General features: G+C 59.5%; 1 protein-coding gene across 3 annotated transcripts in view; it reads right to left on the reverse strand.

Annotated features, from left to right (window-relative positions):
- Window positions 1-147: 147 nt before the first annotated feature.
- The window catches only part of Duox1 (dual oxidase 1), a 28,106-nt gene continuing 8,550 nt past the window's right edge, over window positions 148-19,703 (reverse strand). For all 3 annotated transcript variants that reach the window (XM_087181365.1, XM_087181356.1, XM_004835476.3), the window contains 22 exons: window positions 18,845-19,020; window positions 18,624-18,742; window positions 18,022-18,159; window positions 17,256-17,369; window positions 16,564-16,763; window positions 15,856-16,041; window positions 14,322-14,547; window positions 14,010-14,103; window positions 13,702-13,877; window positions 11,879-11,945; window positions 11,383-11,508; window positions 10,816-10,994; window positions 9,907-10,137; window positions 8,785-8,884; window positions 8,502-8,551; window positions 6,858-6,985; window positions 3,211-3,364; window positions 2,689-2,921; window positions 2,342-2,500; window positions 1,385-1,540; window positions 1,166-1,294; window positions 148-845 (listed from right to left, as the gene is read on the reverse strand). In XM_087181365.1, the coding sequence (XP_087037491.1) occupies window positions 723-845; window positions 1,166-1,294; window positions 1,385-1,540; window positions 2,342-2,500; window positions 2,689-2,921; window positions 3,211-3,364; window positions 6,858-6,985; window positions 8,502-8,551; window positions 8,785-8,884; window positions 9,907-10,137; window positions 10,816-10,994; window positions 11,383-11,508; window positions 11,879-11,945; window positions 13,702-13,877; window positions 14,010-14,103; window positions 14,322-14,547; window positions 15,856-16,041; window positions 16,564-16,763; window positions 17,256-17,369; window positions 18,022-18,159; window positions 18,624-18,742; window positions 18,845-19,020 (3,264 nt within the window). In that variant the 3' untranslated portion in view covers window positions 148-722. The remainder of the gene's footprint in view (window positions 846-1,165; window positions 1,295-1,384; window positions 1,541-2,341; window positions 2,501-2,688; window positions 2,922-3,210; window positions 3,365-6,857; window positions 6,986-8,501; window positions 8,552-8,784; window positions 8,885-9,906; window positions 10,138-10,815; window positions 10,995-11,382; window positions 11,509-11,878; window positions 11,946-13,701; window positions 13,878-14,009; window positions 14,104-14,321; window positions 14,548-15,855; window positions 16,042-16,563; window positions 16,764-17,255; window positions 17,370-18,021; window positions 18,160-18,623; window positions 18,743-18,844; window positions 19,021-19,703) is intronic.

Below are 19,703 nucleotides of genomic sequence, written 5' to 3' on the forward strand. Positions count from 1 at the left end.
CTCTGCCCCCCATCCGGCCTGCGGGCTGGCTCACAGCTGCGTGCTTGGCCCTGTGCTCCTTTGCTAAGTGTATGCTGGCGAGCTTGGAGCCGCCTGGGCGAGCGGTTTCCTCTGCTCACCTGTCCCGGGTAGGATAAGGAAAGCGTGGAGGCGGAAAGACGATTTATTTATGAAGGAGACTAAGGAGCAAGAGGGGAGGCTGCAGGACGCTGTGTAACAGGGTCTGAGCGGTGTGAACGATTCCAGGAGCAGGTGTGCCTTAGCGGGACTCGGAGGGCTTCCTGTGAATTACTTGCTATGGCCCCAGGGAGTTTGCCAGCCTTGTGAAAGTGGGGACCCCAAAAGGGGTACTAGAAGATGCCAGCATCCGTGACCCCGCTTGATCCGCAGGCCGTAAGTGCCCTATGCACGTGCACACTCGTGCGCGCACACTGCTTGTTGGCTTGAGTTGCTTCCCCTTACCCGGGAAGAAAAGGTTCACTTTGCCCTAAACCGGTAGCTCCCCCACCCCCACCCCGGGCTCCTGGACATTTCCTCCACTTCTCCTGACTGGGGCACATTTGGGGACCCCTGAGGCCACACACGACCACTGAGCACAGCCACCCGGGCCACGCTGGGGGGTGGAAGGCAGAGTGGCAGAGGCAGCCGGCAACAGCGAGTACCGGGCGGGTGTGGGCCCAAACCTCTGGTCTGGGCACCAGGCAGAGCCCTGGGCAGGGGACCTAGAAGTTCTCATAATGGTGGGAGAAATGAGTCAGGTCCTGCCTGTTGATGAGCTGACAGGCCTTCTCCACATTTTTAGTCATGCCAGGGGGGCCGCAGCTAAACACTCCGATCTTCCGTACCTGCAGCAGGAGGAAGTGGTGTAGCAGGGCGAGCTCCTTGATCACACAGACCACCAGGAGCCCCCCAGTGTCCCTGGGGAAGGTTTGCTTGTCACTGCTCGTCGGAGGGCTGGCTCAGAATTCATGGCAACCTGGCCACATTTATTGTGAGGACCAGCTGGATTGTTCAGCTCTGCCACTTGGACAGAGCTTCAGAGCTCCAAGACCTCCCCTCCATCATTTTCCATCCACTTCCCCTCCCAGGGCCCGGGGCACAGATTCTCAGCAGCAGCCACGTGGTAGGTTGGGGACCCCAGAGCCAGGCTGTGGGCTGGACTGACCTGCGGGTGCACCTCCGTCAGGGAGTTGAAGAAGGCCTCGAATGGGGGCCGGCCGAAGTGGGTGACAGAGCGCAGGCCCGTGAACAGACTCCGGTTCAGCACCTTCTGGAAGTGCCGCTCGCAGATGTACTGGGAGGGACGCAGGAGGTCACAGCCGGGCCGCCGATGCCTGATGATGCCCGGGCCGACTCCCAGCCCCGCCTGGCAGCGACCACCTACCAGCATGGTGGTCCTGAGGTCGAACTTCTCGGCCAGCTGGGTGATGTAGATGTGCACGGAGACCAGGTCCCGGTGGTCATTCTCCTCCACCTCCCGGATGATGTCGGCCAGCCACTCGAATTGCCGCTGGGTCCGAGTCACCCAGATGAAGTAGATCTGGGGACACAGGGGAGCGCAGGACCGGCTTCGCTCAGGCTCCCTCCATCCTGGGGTTTCTACCCAGACCGAACTCTCCTGCCTCAGCCTGCTTGGGCCTCTGCCTGGACAGCCAGGGACATGGTGAGCGTGAGCCCCAGGCCAGGCTGAGGCGGAAGTAGGGGTAGCAAGGGGCCAGGCCTGAGGACCTCCCTCGACTGAGAGCAGGAGTGCAGTGCAGGGGAAGCAGCAGCCCAGAGCCGGCCTGTCCTGTGCACCCGGCTCGGTGGAGGCTGCCCAGAGCACAGAGGCAGCACTGGCACCCCGTGAGAGCTGATGACACCTGGGCCAGGCCTCTGCCAGCTCACTCTGGCTCCCCTGACTCACCTGCCGGCCCGGGGACGCGTAGGGACCTGCTGCTGGCCCAGCAGCGGGAAGGGGCCAGGCCAGCAGGGAGGCCCAGGGCCCGGGCCCAACCAGCCCACCAGGCCTGCCGTGCCGCCTCTCTCCCTCCTGCAGCTAAGCCTGGGTCGCCCAGCCCCACCCAAGGCAGGCCCTGCTGGCTACTGGCCCACAGAGCCCTGGGGCCCTCACAGGCAACTCCTGCAGAGCCCTGAGACCAAGGGAAGAGTCTGCTCAATCAGCAAGCCCTCTCTGTCCTGCAGGGTCTAGGGGTGCCGTGACACAAGCCACCAGTCAGCCACCCCCAGGCTTCAGGCCATCTGGCCCCTGCCCAATCCAGGGCCGAGAACAGCAACAGGTAAGAGAGGGACAGGTGGGGGCAGATGAGTGGTGTGCACAGCCACAGGAGTGGATACTCACTTTCTTACAGAACACTTGGCAGCTGACCGATGACTTAAAGACCAGGTCTTTGAGGATGGAGGCAAAGGGGGTGACCCCAATGCCCCCTCCTACCAGCACGGACACCTCAAACTTATGCCACTCCTGGTGGCCCTCTCCGAAGGGTCCATCGAGGTAGAGCTGTGGGGAGGGCAGGGTTGGAGTTCAGCTTGGCCACCACCATCGTTCCAAAGCCAGGAGTGGCTGGCGGGCACAGGCAGGGACATGGGTGAGGAGAGACTAGGAGGGGTGTGGCATTATTGGGGGCAGCCAGGCTGGCATGGCAGACCAAGGGGAGCACCAAGGGGAGTCTGGGGCTACCCAAATACCTTTGGGTACTTGGCAGAGCTGTCACCAGTGGGGGGCGAGTAGATCTCCCGGAGGCGCGTGGTCCAGGGCCCAGCCGCCCGGATGTGCAGGCTGAGCGTGTCCTCGTGGGGCGCGGAGGTCAGCGTGAAGGGGTGGTACTCCGTGGTGCCCAGGGCCAGGCAGGCGATCCGCACCCACTGCCCAGACTTGTACTCGAAGCCCTGGGGCCGCTGGAACTGCAGGTGGGTCACTCCTGCAGGGGGAGGTGGGGTGTGGGCTCCGGAAGTCCCCCAATCACAGCCCCAGCTTCCAGAACGCGACAGGGAGGGCTTCCCATCCTGTTGCCCGTGGAGGCCCAGGGCAGCAGAGCAGCGGCAGCCCGGCCTGGGCTCCTCCGCTGTCTATGCTGAGGCTCGGGTCTCCTGGCAAAGAGCGTTTCCCACCAGGTTCTTCCTCCCCGGACCCAGGCCCCTGCCCCTGTGCTGGGCCAGGCTGGAAGACTGGTCCCAGCTCGCCTGCTGCCACCAAGCTCCAGCTGGTACCTGAGGGCAGCAGCTCGGCCTTCACCACGCTGATCTCCACCTTCTTCCGACTCAGGCTCACCAGCTTGTCCCCCACGTAGATGAGCGCGGGGACCAGGAAGAAAAGGTGGAAACGCGGCAGCTGGATCAGAGCGAAGCTGCCGTGGATGATGAGCTGCGGGCCAGGGAGCACAGCTCAGGCCCGGGCCAGGCAACAGACGTGCGTCCTTCCCACCGTGCCACGCACCGCGCGCCATGCGGGTTCTCGGGCCTCAGTGCTCCCCACGCCGCCCCCAAAACCTCCCGAGGGAACGAGACTCCTTTCTATTGAGTGCACGTTTCGTCAGTCCACGTTTGCGGCGGGCAGCGGGTGCATGCACAGGACACATCTCAGTTCTTCTCAGGCCCCCTCCCCGCCCTCCCTCGCTGTCCTGGTCCCCTTCCCATCTGCGAAAGAGCCAGCTCCCTGTCTCCTACTACCTCTCTTCTATTTTGCCATTTACGATGACACCCTGGGTTTCCCATAAGAGAGAAACCATGTGATATTTAACCCCCTGGGTCTGATTTATTTCACTTCACACTGTAGCCTCAAGGTGCAGCCATCTTCCTACAAGTGACTTAAATTTGTCCCACTTTCAACCCACGAGCCCCCCTACCCCCACGCCCTGTGCACGAGGCCTCACCAGGATTGCGGGCACCCAGCCTCAGCGAGGCTCCCAAGGGCGGCCAGGGTGACCTGGAGCCTTAGTGAGCTTCCCATCGCACCCCAAGCTCTGTTCCACTCTGACATCTGCCAGCCAGCCGGGGCCCCTTCCAGCTCCTCTCTACTTTGGGGTCCTTGCACCTGCTGTCCCCCCTGCCTGGGCTGCTCTTCCCTGGCGTTTCATGCCACCTCTGTCCCCTTTGCAGGCCTCAGCAGAGGCGTCACCTCCTCAGCATCCCTCCATCCTGACTCCCCCAGACACGAGTCATCACGCACAGCCGCTGTTCACACCTGTGTGCCCTGGCTTCCCCACTGGGCTGGGGACACACTAAGAGCCTGGCACATGACGGGTGCTTAGGAACCGGTGGGAGAGGAGTTTCCCCAGTTAGTCCCTCTCTTTGGGGGGCTGAGAACACCTCAGTGGAAGCCATGACACAAGTGGCAGGCACTGTCCCACACTGACCCTTTGCGCGTCCATGGTGGCAGACACTGCTTGGCCCCAGTCTTCCGGCTCACTGCTCCTGAGCCCGGGTCCTGAGCTCCACCCACCTCTCCTGAGCCCCTTCCCCGTCACGCCCACAGACGTCCAGACCTCATCCTCTCCTGACCACATCTGTTCCCGCTCTTGGCAGCCTGTGACTCTAGTGACACAGCCCCACATCCCTGCAGCCGCCACCACCCCTCCTGCAGCAGTGCTCTGCTGCTCACCCGTCCCTCCGCCCACTCTCCAGCTCCTGCATGGCTCCATTGGGCCACCACCCCCAGCCCTGGCCACCACCCTCCCTTCCTGCGCCCCAGCCTGTGGTGTGGCCACTGGGCGGGACCACAGCCCCCATTGGTCACAGCATGTCCTGCCACCACACCAGGCCCACTCCTCCATCCCCTTGCTAACTGCGGTGACCTACCCAGCCCTGGCCCACACCCACCCTGCGTCCTGGATGGCTTTCCAGGTGCTACTCAGCCCTGCCCAGTAGCTGACACCCGATCTCCTCCCCAGTCCTCCCTAACCACTTCAGCCCAAGTGAAACTCCTGCGTGCCTTCCTCCACTCACTGAGCGGACACGGCTCAGCAGCGAGTCCTGCACTGTGCGTTTGTTTGATCTTTTCCCGAAGTTCCTAAGGGCAGAGGTTTGAGTCCACTCCTCTGCTGGCCTCTCCCAGAGCTGGCAGAGACCCTTAGCAAATACCTGTTCCACTGGTCTCTCTGGCAGGACCCTCCCTCAGCTAAGGGTCCCAGGTCCTTTCCCAGCACAGCCTGAAGTGTTTGCCTAGTGCTGAAGCACCCTTCACAGTGTCACCACGCCCAGTCCCCAGGCTCCTTCCGAAGCCTCCACCCCTTCGAGCACAAAGGCAGGCTGATCTCATGCTCTTGTTTCTGTACCCAGTTTTCTGTTGCAGGCTGCTGGCTGGCGGGTGGCCTGGGCGGTGGAGCAGGCAGCTGTTTCTGAAGTGCCAGCCCTGCCCTCTGGCCCGGGTCAGCAAGCTGGCATCCCTCCCAGCATCTACTCCACCTTGGCTCCTTTCCTACCACTTCCCTTTGTGCTGCAGGTCAAGCAGCCGTGCCCAGGATGAATGGAAGGAAGAGGGTGCTTTGGCCCCACTGCCCCCACCCCTGGGAGAGATGCTCTGAGACCTGGACTCTCCTACCATGGGAAGGGCGCTCTGGACCCACGAATGATCAGCAAGGGGTCCCGACCACCCCCTGGGTCTCCCCTACTCCAAAGAGGCTGCAACAGCACACCAACCCACCCTGGCAGAAGTAGCAGCCCAGGGTACCAGGGCTCCACCCATTATTTGGAAGGCAGGCTGGGCAGGACAAACAGATTAGCTTTGGTTTCCAAAGAAGGGAGTGATTTCTTTGGAAACAAACATCATCAGTTCTAGGAACATCCTCAGCCATGCTGAGTGGGCCTTTGGGACCATGACAGGCGGGCGAGCACAGGGCGCAGGGACTGGGGATCACGCCCTGCCTGCTGTCAGGGGAGGAGCAGCCAGACAGGGACAGTTGCTCACTCTCTGTCTCAGAACAAAGGAGACCCCCGTGCAGCTCCGCCTGAGACACACAGGGCAGTGAGACTGGCTCCACCATCCGGGCAGCCTCACCATCACCAGCAGGGATGCTAGGCTCTGGCACCTGGGTTAGCTTCTCAGCCAGGCCTCCGGGTGCCCTCAGAGGAGCTGCCTGGATCCCTAAGGGAGACAGTCAGAAAGAGCCACAGCACAGAGCGCCGGCTTGGGACTCACCAGGTGACACAGTTGAGGCTGAACTCGGGGCAGGATGAAGGGAACAGGAGGAGGAGGGAAGGAGAAAGAAGCAAGGCATGGGCCCAGGTTAAAAAGGAAAGAGGAGAGCACAGGGTTAAAAGTGCAATTTGTGCCAGGTGTGGTGGTGCATGCCTAAAATCCCAGCACTGGGGAGGCTGAGGCAGGAAGACTGCCATGAATTCAAGACCAGGCTGAACTACATAGGAAGACCCTGTCTCCAAAAAAAAAAAAAGTTCAACTTGTTTGCAATCTAGCTGAAGATAGTTTGAGCCAGATCATTAACTTCACAGGTAGGGCTGGGGATTTAGCTCAGTGGTTCTGCTGCCTGCCTCGAAACCACAAGGTCTCGAGTTCGATCCCCAGTACCAAAAAAAAAAAACTTCACAGGTAGCACTTTGTTGGGTGGTTTGCTTAATGCACCCCAAAATAGGATTAGAGCCAAAGTGGCAGAACCCACTTAAGTTTCTCTGAAAACAGTGATGGTCCTTTAGGTTCAAGCCATTACCCAGGAGCCAACACCAGACTCCCAAAGGCAGGAAGACCATGGCCCCACCAGGTCAAGCTAGGGGAACGCCACCCAGCGGTCTCCATCTTCCACTGGGGTGTGGAGGGGTGAAGGACTGATGTCCCAGCCCTCGCTGCCTCCTGGGGGACGTCCTGCCCACACCGCATGGGCCTGGCCCCCAGCTGACGCCCTCACCAGGACGTAGAGCATGACGTAGAGGTGGTGCGTGAGCCAGAAGCCCCGGAAGCTGCGGCGGCGGAAGTGGCGGGAGGCGAAGACGTACATGATGGCCAGGACCAGGAGCAGCACGACCCCCGTGAAGCCTGTGAGGTGAACAGGACAGGGTGTTCTCATCGCCCAGGACGGGGTCCCCATTCCACTCCTGCACCCTCTTCTGTCCTCCTCCCTACACCTCGTAGGGGCGCTATCAGCTCCTTTGGCCATGTCACTGGTCATTTTCACCTGCGACATCACTTTCTTTCTCACTAGCGGGGACTGGGACTAGGGTTTTGTACTGACTTACATCCCCTGCCTGCCTCCCTCTTTCTTTCATCACCTGTTTCTCTTTCTCTTTCACTTTCTTTTTTTTTTTGGTACCAGGGATGGAACTCAGGACCTTGTGCTTGTGAGGCAGGTGGCAGAACCACTGAGCTAAATCCCTGGCCCTCTTTCACTTTTTTTCTTGCTTTCTTCCCCACCTCCCTTCCTTTCTTTTTAAGTATTGAGATAGTGCTCGCTTCAACAGCACTTTTATTAAGTATTGAGATAGAGTCTCAATAAGTTGCCCAGGCTGGCCTTGAACTTGCATCCGCCTGCACAGCCTCCCGAGCAGCTGGGATTATAGGCCGGCACCACCACACCTGGCTATCATCATTTGTGCAAATAGGCGCTGAACAGATGAATGCTCGGTGCCCCCTCTGGGTGGCACATGGACATCGCAGCCCTGGCCCAAGGCAAGGCTGGTCTTGGTCCCTGCACCACCCATGTGGCGGCCTCAGCACAAGGCAGGAGCACTGGCACCATTCGTAGTGGCCAGGACTACGCTGTCCCCGCTCCTCCTCAGAACCCCTGGGTCCCTTCCTTTCATGGAGGACCCCAGCCAGGCCCGGGGTACAAAGGAGGCCGAGGCTGGAGCCCTGGTGCAGGCACGAAGAGGCTCCCTCGGGTGATCAAAGAGGAGAAAGGCAGAAATTAGGAGGATTAGAGCCCTGCGGAGGGAAGAACAAAGGTTAAGAAGAGATCTCAGCAAAGCCTGTAAAGTCGTGATGGGGAGGGGAGCATAAACTCAGCTTTATCCCCTGAATCCCAGCATGCGGGAATTCCTGAGCACCCTCTGAAGTTCAAAGCAGAACGTTTTAGGGTTCAAAACCAATTTAAAAGAATCCATGCTGTGTTTCACAGAGAGGAGCAAGTATAGGAAACGTGTTACACCAAGGAGGGAACAGGCTGGAAATACAAATAGGTTCAAGAAGAGTTTGAATAGATTCACAGCTAATAGCTGTAAAGTGGGGGATTACAGAGTTAGGACTACACCCCTAAACAGCCCTTCCCAAGACATCCTACAAGGAAGGGGGCGCCTGTCTGGCCTCACAGAGAGCCTGGTCCCCCCTCAAACAAGTGGGGTGTAGCATTCCTCAAGGCTACTGTCCAGATAGGGATGTGTGAGGCCAGACTGAGGAAGAGCTAGTCCTGGTCTGCAGAGTCACCTGAGTCTCCCACTGCCCTACATGCATGTCCCAGGCCAGGGGCCAGGTCCTAGCCACCCCCCCGTGGGTGCTGAGCCAGTTAGGACTCCCCACACTTCCGGCCTGGGAATTTGCAGAGAGGGAGGGCTCTCACCTGGTACTGTCTGGAAAAACCACCAGTAGTACTTCTGGGGGAACTCCGACCTGTGGGGAGGGAACAGCAGGGAGACACTGAGAGGTGAGCTCTGGGGATTCCAGTGGGGACCCTCGGAGAGGCAGCCGACCCCCACCATCTCCGCTTCTGCCAACTTGAGGCTAAAGCTCGGGCTGCCCCAGATTTGGAGAGTGACACTCTCCCCTGGGGCAAGAGGGTTTGTGTCTTCCACCTGCTGGGAACACACACACACACACACACACACACACACACACACGCTCACCCGTTGTCGTGAAAGAGGCCGGGAAAGAGGCAGGAGAGCACGCTGAGCGGGCTGATGGAGAACAGGTACACATTCACCACGTGGCCAGCACTGTGCAACACTAAGGAGGACCAGACGGGCACGGTGACCTGGGACAGCCATGGTTGGGGTGCCCAGGGCCTTCTGCCCAGGCCAGGAACCCCACAAACAGAGCTGGGGGCCTGGAAGAGGTACCCAGGGGGCAAACTTCTCACCTCCAATCAACCTCCTGGTCCTCCCCCAAACCAGCCATGAACATAACCGTGGAATTAAACCACTAGAAAGAAGCACCTTCCTTTGGTTTTGCTCCCAGAGTTATGTGGTTGTTTTTTTTTTTCAGTACCAGGGATCAAACTCGGGTCCTTGCGCTTGCAATGCAGGTGGCGTAACCACTGAGCTAAATCCTGGCCACCAGAGTTACGTTTTTAAACATAAAAACTGGGAGAGAGAAGGTTATGTGCACCCGGGTGTTGGCAATTTGTCAGGTGGAGGCTGATGAGAGGGCCCTGGTGGGGCCAAAATGTACAATGAATGTTTAAATGAAAAAAATTACTACAGTAAAAGACATTGCCACGAATCCCCCTGAGAATACTCCCCCAGCTGTGAACACACTTATCCCATGGGTCTTTTGCCACTTTCTGAAGCAGTTCTGAAGTCCTCTTTCATGAGTGTCTCACATCACTTTTTGATCACTTTCAGAGTGTGGCCAAGGGCCATCCACTGAAAGGGGAGTCTGGTAAAAACAAGACAGTGTCCCCATCCATCTTATTCACTGGCGACTTCCAGCTCTGCCCCAAAGTCAAAGTAACCAAGAGAGATACACATTTTGAATCAAGGCAGACACACAGTGTAACTAAAGAAGACTCTGAGAACTGTTTCAGAACTGGCAAGGAAGGCGGGCTCGCTGTGCTCAAAGCAAGGGGGAGGATTCTGAGGGGAGTTCACGGCCATGCGCCTTGCAGTGTAACATTTTAAACATTTAACCCTGCACCTAACTTCCGATCACCCTCACGCACACCACAGGCTGGGCCACCTGTGTCCTGGGGAGAAGGACACACACGGTCCACTCTGAGTGCGGAGGGGGCCTGGGCGGGGCAGCCCTGCCTGTGAGCACGATGGCCGTGAAGGCGACCCAGCGGTGGAAGTCCACGGCGGCGTCGAAGGGGATGTAACGGTTGAGGAAGGTCTCCCGCAGGAAGGTGATGAGGTTGCGGCACATGGTGAGCAGGATGTAGGAGAACATGAAGGAGAGGCTGGCCGCCGTGCCCCGCGACAGGATGATGCCCACACGGGTGGTATCTGTGATGCCCTTGTGGTGTGCTGCAAAGGCATAGTCTGCAGAGGGGGGCAGTGCGGGCGACAGAGCTCTGGTTAGGGACACCTCCCACTGCAGGTCCTGGCCAGCTGCCACCCACAACATGCCGCCCTGGAGTATATTCCAGCAGGTCCCAGTCACTAGGTGCCCGTCACGCATAGGAGGCCCCGCCCCTCACTCCGTCCACCATCACAGGCACCGCCGCAAGAGGGTGTCACTCTCAATAGGCCCCGCCCCCAGGGCGACAGTTACTGCAGGGCCCACCCTGGGGCTGTCACTCATTGCAGGCCTCCGCCAGGGGCTGACAGTCACACTAGGCCCCGTCCATTGCTGTCCACTCACAGGCCCCGCCCCACAGGCTGTCCATCACTCACAACCGGCCCCACCCTAGATCTGTCACTCACTATAGGCCCTGCCCCCAGGGCCCTCCATTGTTCCCACAGGCCCTGCTCCAGGACTGTCCATCTCTCCCAATAGGCCCCACCCCAGAGCTGTCACTCAGCACAGGCCGGCTTCAGGGGCTGTCACTCACAATAGACCCAGTCCAGGACTGTCATTCATTGTAGGCCCTGCCCCAGGGCGGCCTGTTATTCGGTAGGCCCCGCCCCACCACTGTCAGTCATTGCCTTTCCCGCCCCTTCCCCGCCCCCTCTCGCCCCCAGGCCCCGCCCTGGCTGGCCCGGCCAGGCGGCACTCACGATGGGCGCGCTCCAGGAACAGCGCGGTGGCGATGGCATAGAACACGGCCACGCAGCCGATGTGGCGCCGATAGTTCTCAACGAAGCGCTTGAACTGCTGCACTGTCTGATGGCGACGACTTCGCTGGAACTTCTCCCGGTGCGCCTCCGTGAACAGCAGCGGCTGGAACGACGTAACCCTAGGGGACCGCAGCCTCAGCCCAGCCCGGCGGAGGGGCGCAGATTGTCCGCGGTGGGGGCAGCGGGTCAGACCCCCAGGGCGCTACCGCAGCCCTGGTCATTCAGTCCCAAAGGGTTCGTGCACACTCAGCCCTTCCGGTCCGTGCACCCAGGCGGGCTCTGGGGCCCGTGGAGCGCCTGTCCAGGAAGGATCCTCTGGCCCCCAGGCAGGCACCCCCATTCTACCATATCAGTGGGACACCCGTGATCAGGTGACAGGCTACTCAACAGTCTGACGTCCCTGGGCAAGGACTTTATCTGCCCACTCCCCCGGGGTTGAGCACAGTGCCCGGACCACTAGGGAGGATGCTGACGGGATGGGTGGACCAAAGGGGCAGACAAGCATACTTCTTGCCAAACCGCCGTCGAATCTCCTGAGGAGGGTCCGAGCCCGTGGGGCTCTGCAGTCTCTGCGGGGTCAACTCCACCTCCATGATGTTTCGGGAACAGCGGGCACTCACTCTGGGAGAGGGGCTAGGAAGGAGGAAAGGACCTGGGCCCCCTCAGCCACTGGTCCGCTGCTGCCCCTGCTCTGTCCCCACACCCACTTTGTGGAGGAAGAGTCAAGGTCTGGGCCAAGGGACAGCAGGACTCCCATGGGGTCCCAAGAAGAAAGGAAGATTCTGGAGTACCCACAGAGGCCCGAACCTACGACTGTACCCTCCACAGGGACATCTGGACCAGGCAGCAAGTGCACTGAGATCCACCGGGTGCACTGCTAGACCTGGGCAGGGCTGTATCTGCCTAGACTGCCTGGAGCCCTTCTCTCACTGGTATGACAGCACTATGTGGGATATTGGTGGTGCTGATCCCAGCTGTGCCCTCGCTCCCCACTGGGGCTCACCAGATGTCCTGGCTGATGTAGGAGGCTCGTCGGCAGAGATCTTTGATGACTTCAGGCACTTCCACCCCTGCAATGCAGAGCCCAGGAGGGCCTGGCTCAGGAGGGCCTTCCATGTTCAGACAGGGCAGAGGGTCCCTGTCCCTCCCGAGCAGCAGCTGGATCCGGCCATCCAGTAGGAAGGCAAGGAGAAGGCCCAAAATGAAGCTGGGCAGGCAGGCTGTCTGGGGAATGGATCTTAGGACTGGCATCAGGGACAGATGTAGAGTTCAGGAAATGTATGCAACCTGCCTGCTAAGCCCCTTCTGCCACAAGAAGTCTGCTTAAGACCCTCCTGCTTGGAACCTCCTGAGAGTTCAATGTAGAACTAGGTGGTAGGTACAGGGGAGATCACTCTAAAGTTCTACTTTCATCTGAAAATGTTCATAATAAAATACTGGGGGAGAGCCCTTCCCAGGGGCCACCCCATTGCTCCCATCTAGGCTGAGCACTGGGGGTAGGGCAAGACTTAACTGCCAAGCCAGGTCCTTATGAAAGGTCTGGGGACCCCCAAGTGTTATGGTTTAGATCGGGGCATGGCCTGGAAGGGTTTATCTGCCTCCCCAGATCATCCCTTGATCTCTCTCTGCTTCCTGTCCACCATGCCATGTGCAGTTATTCCTCTGCCATGCCACCCTCCCATGGAGCCATTGGCCTATGGACTGAACCCTCCGCAAACCTGAGCCAAAATAAACCTTTCCCCTTTAGTCTGTGGGTGTCAGTATTGTGTTCCAGTGATGAGAAAGTGACAGAGACACCAGGTTACCCTGAAGATAATCCTGGTCTCTAACTGAGGCCAAAGTGTTTAAATAAACAGATAAATATTGAACGCAAACAGATCTCTACACTCTCAAATGCTTGAGCAAACAGTGAGTGTGGTAAAATAGTAAACGGTGGCCAATTGAGGTAGAAGGGAAGGGCTGTTTGCACTAGTCTTGCTCCTTCTCTGTAGTCCAAAGCCTTTTTAAGTAAAATCAGGAAGAAGCAATGCAGCACAGCAATGACTAAAGGCAAAACAAGAATCCACAGTGCTACTTAAAATCCCCAGTCCCCAAGTCTGGACCCACCAGGCTGGGTGGCTCTGGACTCTGTGGCCTGGCTCCCTTCCAGTCTCTTCCTTGGCCCTGCCCACTGGCCCCAGTGCTCACTGTCCAGGGGCAAAGGTGCAGGTTGGGGAGCACTGGGGCTCCTCTTTGCCAACACCCCTACTTCCAGGGTCAAGGCAGCCCTGGCCAGAGCTGCATCCCCATCTTGTCTAACTTGCTCCTGTCCCAGCTGCCTTCTCATAATCCTGGGAGGGGCTGGGTTTGGTCTCAACAGGCCCCTGCGAGAAACTCAGGCCAAGGAGATGCTGCAACAGGGCAGAGCAGGCCGCAGAGAGACCCTTATCTGTTACCTGTCCTTTCCCCCACTGACTCCGCCCACTTGAGTCAGACAGGTGGGGCGAAGAGGAGGGAGCACAACAGCAGTGACAGCACTGAGCCCAAAGCAGAGAGGCAAACAGCCAGAGACACCTCCCCGCCCAGAACGGAACAGCCAGCTGAGGGGACACGGCCAGCTCAGGTGAGGCCGTAACAAGGCGGCCCTGTTTCCTCCCTGGCCTGGGCACCATGCGCTTGGGGCATGGGCCGAAAGCCAGGGAAGCACAGCTGCAGCCGCAATCTCCCACCCACCCTGACCCCTACAGGCACTGCCACCTTCCTGGGCTCCTTTCCACGTAGGAGCAAGAAAGAAAGAAACTGTGTGATGACGTTGGGGGAGGAAAGAAAGATCCCCGGCAGCCCCACCTTTGACGCAGAGCTGCGTGAAGCGGAGCTCGCTGTCGTGGTCCCGCAGCATGAAGTGGAAGTCCTCCCACGTCAGCTCCCCCTTGTCCTGGAAGCCCGCCTCCCGGAACATGGACTCCACCACCTCGGCCAGCTGGGTCTTGGACAGGCAGTTGTTGGAGATCTCGATGAAGGACCTGGGGTGGGGGACCGAGCCATCGGGCCCAGGCATGAGGCCCAGTGACCAGCCCTCCAGGCCTTCAGCATAAGGAGGCCCTCCGCTGTCCCTCTCCTGTCCCAAGGGCTCCTGGCTGTCCCAGAGGACCGACCTCAGCATCCTGGTGAACTCGTCCTTGGAGATGAGGCCGTTCCCATCAAAGTCGTACATGCGGAACATGAGGCGGGACTTCTCCTCAGGGGAGCCTGGGCCAAGGGAGACCACAAGGAGCGCTGCAGCCATCAGCCTGAACCCCCAGTGTGATGACCCCAGCCAGACGCAGCCAGGTGGCACTCAGCTTCCACCCCTGCCTGGGCATCCCCAGGAGTCGGCCATGGCTGGAGACCCACCTCCAGGGCCCCAGGGCTCCCCACCTCCGACAGGTCAGCCAGACTCCACCTCAGTCGCCAGCCCTCTCCCTTACCTTTCATGAAGACCACCAGGATGTCCAGGAACTCCCGGAAGGACAGGTAGCCATTGCCGTCCTTGTCAGCAAGGGAGAACATGGACTCCACAAACATGTCCTGGGGCTTGAGTCCCAGGGACTCGGCAAACTCGGCCCTGCTCAGTTCACACATCAGTGCCTCCCGCACCTTCTGGGACGAGTCCAGGGGCAGCGTCCCCGCGTCTGCCTGGTTGATGTCCAGCACCTGCACTCAGGCAGCGGCAGAGGGAGAGAGAGGAGGGTCACAGCTCCCTCGACTCAAAGGCCCGCATGGTCACCTCTGAGGCTCCACCCAGCAGCCCACGCATGGGCCCAGGGACTGTGCTTGTGCCCCTGAGTCCTGGGCTTGGCTAGACCAGGTCAAGGTGGGGATCTGGAATTAGAACGAAGGGGACCCAGATGTGTCTGGACTTGAGCACAATACAACTTGCAAGATGTGCAACGTCCTTTCCTCCCTGTGCTCAGACACACAGAGCAGAGGAGAAACAGAAAATAGAGGCAGCCCAAGAGAGGGGCAGCCTTCTTTGCTGGTAGCCTCCCTTTCCCGGAAGTCCCTGGGACAAGCTGGATCCTCAGGGTCAGCTGAGCCTGTGTGGCTTCTTCCTAACTTACATTTAAAGGAGCTTTAACAAAGGCAGGGCTTCATCTGGGGTTGGGGAAGAGGAACTGTCATCCTGGGCCATCCACATTGGCCCAGGTGCCGTGCTACCTGTCCTTCCTGCCTGTCCACGGTGCTGTTCAGCCCAAGCCTGTCTGGCTTCCACAAGGTGCCTTAGTGGAAAGAGCCCTGGCTTCACCTCCTGACTCTGCCACCCACTTACTCCATGGCCTCCGGCCAATGTCTTGTCTGGATTCACTTCCTCAACTGCGCGGCTACCTCACAGGGTTATTGTGAGAATCAACCAGGGAGGTCGCAAGCAAACGTTTGGAAAGCTGAGAGCACCCTGCAGTCACAAGATGAGCAGCCACCCAGGATTCCGCAGTGCACACACATCCCCGCACAGGGGGTTCCCACAGTTCTGGGGGACCCCAAGCCTCATCCTGCCTGGGCCCTGGCTCTCTGCACACCCAGCATTCAACTCTCGGGAGGGTTAAACCCGGCCCACTAGATGCTCATTAAACAGTAGCTTGAATGCACACGAACCCCAGCCCCCAGCCAGCTTCTCAAACACTGATTTTGCAGCTGTCCAAGGCCACCTCTGCTCTTCCTCTCTGTGGACCCCAAGCTTTCTGACCCTTGAGCCCTTGCCAGTCACCTCCCCTAGGATCTGACTCCACCCTCATGCTGGCCCTCTCCTCAGCAGCACCCAGACAGGGCCGTTCTGGGATTGATCCCAGCTGGGGACAGGACTCTGATGAGGGTGGGGACGCCTCGACTTGCCCCAAATTTTAGAACAGCGCTGTCAGCCAGGAACTCAGGACTTCCGGCTTCTGCAGGAGCCACTGTGGCCTCGTGCAGGTAAGGACACCATGCGGGCACAGTCCCTCGAGCAGGTCTGAGTCTGTGACGCACCTGGGAGAAGAGGTGCCTGAAAAAGGTCTCCAGGAGGTGGCTCCGATGCTCCCGCGTCACGGCGGACCTCAGCAGCTCTGGCTCCCGCAGCTCCCACGCCTGGAAGTTCAGCCCGCTCTCCTTCAGGGCCTCCTGGAGGTTTCCCACCAGCACCCGCCGTTCCTCCTCAGAGGTGAACAGCAACACCTGCGGGGTGCAGAGTGACCACTGCCGCCTACCACTGACCGACCGAGGCCTGGGGCTGGGGCGCTCCCTGGGTGTCACTGGCCGAGACCCTGCAGCTGACAGCAGACCTAGCTCTCAAAGGCGAGGTGGGGCCGCTTTTCCCCAGACTCCACGCTGGAGAAGCGAGGGAAGGCGAGAGGCCAAAGATGGGGGGCCCTCTCAGGCAGGCAGGAGAGCCCTCAATCAGCCCCCGGTTTAGCTCCCCTTCTAGAAATTCACTAGATCTGGAAATAAAGGTGTAGGGAAGCAGGTGTGGCCTCTGCCGAGATAGGACTTCCTTAGACAAGGAGGGAACCGCCATAACTGCAGGAGTGGAGAGAGGAGGTCAGGCCACCCAGCAGTCCCTGGACAGGACCACGGTGTTGGACTCCACCAAGTGTTGACAGGCAGGCCCCAGGAGCCAGACACCCTGCCTTCGGCCCCCAAGACCAGGGTGCCTCTTTCACTGCGGCTCGACCAGGCACCAGGGTCTGCAGGCCATACCAGGTCGTACTCCTTGGGGATCTTGAGGAGCAGGGTGCGGCGGCCACGGTTGCTGGACAGGATGAGGTAGACCTGCTGCGGGGGCCGCAGCTGCATGGTGCGCAGCGTGGTGAGCCTGCCATCCACCACGCGGATTTGCCCAGGCTGCACGTGCACGCGCACCGGCCGGGTGGGCTCTTTGCGGCCCTGCCACTCCAGAGCTGGGGGTGAGACCCGGGTCAGAGGTTAGCGCTGGCCCCCAGCTTCTTGCCCTCTTCCTGGGCACCGAGGAGGCAACTCCCTCCCCAAGAGTCCTGCTGTGCCTCCAGCCCACAAGAGGATGGAACAACCACATCCTGAGTGTCACTAGGCGCTCAACATGGTGCCTTGTGTGAGCTGCTCCATTTGCTGCCAAACCTACGAGATTTACAACTATTCCTATATATAAATAAAAAATAGGAGTAGAGAGATTTAAAAGTCTGCTATGGGGCAGGGATTTAGCTCAGTGGTGCCACTGCCTGCCTCAAAAGCACAAGGTCCCGAGTTCCATCCCCGGTACCAAACAAACAAAAAACTGCTATGATCCAACTTCTACTTCCTGCCACTGTGGCTCCCCAGTGCCCCTGCCCTGCTGACAGCCCTAGAAAGGAAGCTTGCTCCTCGGTGGTTCCTGTGGGGCTGTCCCTGTCCCGATCCCGCAGCCCCAGGCCTACCTTCCACGCCCTCTACCAGCTTCTCAGACATGATGCTTTGGCGGTTCTGGCTCTGCAGCCTCTTGAAATTCCTCATCCGGAGGCGGGCCACAATCCAGGCGCTGAGCAGGCTCACTGGGAGGGCAGAGGCAGCAGGACCCTTGGGGATGTGAGGTTCTACCTGGGAGATGGCCCAGCTCCCACCCCAACTGCTTTCCTTGGCAAGGGCCCCTGCTTTCCCTGCCTCCTCGGTCTCCTAAGCTGTCTGCTTGTGAAGATCCACAGGAGGAGCTGCTCTGCATCCCATGGGTCTGGTGGCATCTAGACACCAGTCTAGCCACCCCTGCGTCCCCACTCAGGCCCCTTCCCAGCCGGAGCCCAGGCCCAGAGCCCTGGAGCCACAGGCCAGACTCACCCAGCCGGGATCCTGGCCCACTCAGACTCAGCCCTGAGGAAGACTAAGTCCCAAGCCCTGCTAGCAGTTCCACCGCCCAAGCCTGATTCCCCCTGAGGCCCTGCCCCTGACAGTCCCTCGGGCCCAGAATCCTGCAGACAGCTGCCGACTGTGACTCCCCAGGCGCCTGACCAAGCCAGGCTGGTGGGGATCCTTGGAGAATGGGGAGGCAGATCTTGGAGCTGACGTACCTGCAGCTCGGACTACTCAGGAGCCGGGTCCCTGACTCTCTCTGCCCAGAGGAGCGGCACGATGCAGGCCCGTGTCCCAGACAGCCCTCCCTCCCCAGCCTGCACCTCTCACCTGCCCACTGTGCCCACCTGGTCCTCTTACCTAGGGGGAAGCAGCACAGGGTCCCAATGGTGAGCCCGAAGCCAAAGCCGCTGCCCTTGAAATAGTCCCGGACCACGAGGGGCACACAGGCTGGCAGGCCCTCGGCGGTCAGCTGTCCTGGCTGTGGACAGGGGTCCCCTGACAGAGGGAGGAAAACAGAGCCTGGGCACTGGGTCAAGGGGGAGCAGGGAAGGGCCAGGGAAGGGCTGCTTCCCCTTGCCATTGCAGCAAGACTGGCATTTGCCTACTGGGTAACACGTGCGGCGAGAAAACGAGCCCAGCCTCTGTCTCCCTCACCTGCGCACACACACACACAAACAGCACTGCCCTCATCCCTGCAGGGACCCCATCCCTGCCAAATGCAAGGCTCCTCCCTGGTCTCCGGGGGGCTCAGTCTGGCCCTACTCAGGCCGCTCCTGGAGCTGAGCAGGGGACCCCACAGCTGCAGGCGGCAGCCCCAGCCCTGGCCCCACAGAGCCCAAGGACCGGAGCCTCACTCACTCCCCCTCAGCGCCACAGTGCCACCACACAAGCAAGGCCCACCCAAGGAGAGACAGGGCCCCAGACCCGGCCCCCAGCTGCCCCTTGGGCAGTGCACTCACCCGCAACCCAGAAGAAAACATGGGGCTGCAGGGCGCTGGAGTCCACCCTGGTGACAGTCAGCAGGACCTCCCTGAAGGAAGTGTTTCTGATCCCTGCGATCTCCTCCTCCGAGAACAGCCTGGGGTGCAGAGAGGAGAAGGAAGACCAGAGGGGCAGGGTGGGAGAAGCCTGGCATCCAGGCCTGGGGCCCGTCCAGTCTAATGGGGGTCCGCGGCCTTACCCATTCCTGGTGTTCTCAAACCAGTAGCGGTCGCCATCCCTAAGCCGCACAAACTGGTCAAGGACGATGGTGCTGAACAGGGGTCCGGGGTCTCCATGGCTCTCCAGGAGCCCCCCCGGAAGCAGCTCCAGGCGGGACAGGTCCTGGTGGTACAGACTGGCTGTGGCCTCCAGCACCTGGGATCAGGCAGGGACAGTAGGGGATGAGAAGACGCAGCACCCAGCCTGGGGCGGAGAGGTGGCTCGGGATCAGCCCCAGGGATGCCAACAGGAAGTGACAGTAAGAGTGGTCACTAGTGGAGAGTCCTATTGTGCCCCAGGCACAGCCCGAGCCCACACCCAGTTAACTTGCTAAGGGAACCTCCTCCCAGCTCCAGCTGCCGCAGACTGCCAGGCCCCTACGCGGTTTGAACTTGGAAAGGTGTGAAAGTTGAAAGGGCAGTATCCACATGTACAAAATTAAGTGGTAGCATCCTGTGTTATAAACCATTTCTACTCTTTGGAGCTAAAAAAATGTTTTCAAAAATCAAATCCTAAAGGGATTTCGCTCAGTGGCACCACGCCTGCCTCACAAGGTCCTGAGTTCCATCTCCGGTACAAAAAAAATAAATAAATAAATAAAATACAATCCTAGCTGGGCATGGTGGTGCATGCCTGTAATCCCAGCACTCAGGAGACTGAGGCAGGAGGATCACTGAGAGTTTAAGGCCAGCCTAGGGCTCCATAGTCAGTCCAAGGCCAGCCTATACTACATAGCGAGACCCTGCCTCAAAAAATTCCAAAAATAAATAAGTAAATAAATGTCAAATTCCAACTATATATTCATTTTTTTAGGGACTGGCTTCAACCATATATAGCAG

This window comes from Heterocephalus glaber, unplaced genomic scaffold (genome assembly GCF_053883595.1).
Source record: "Heterocephalus glaber isolate CG9 unplaced genomic scaffold, H.glaber_assembly_v1.0 deba00000122, whole genome shotgun sequence".
NCBI lineage: Eukaryota > Metazoa > Chordata > Mammalia > Rodentia > Bathyergidae > Heterocephalus > Heterocephalus glaber.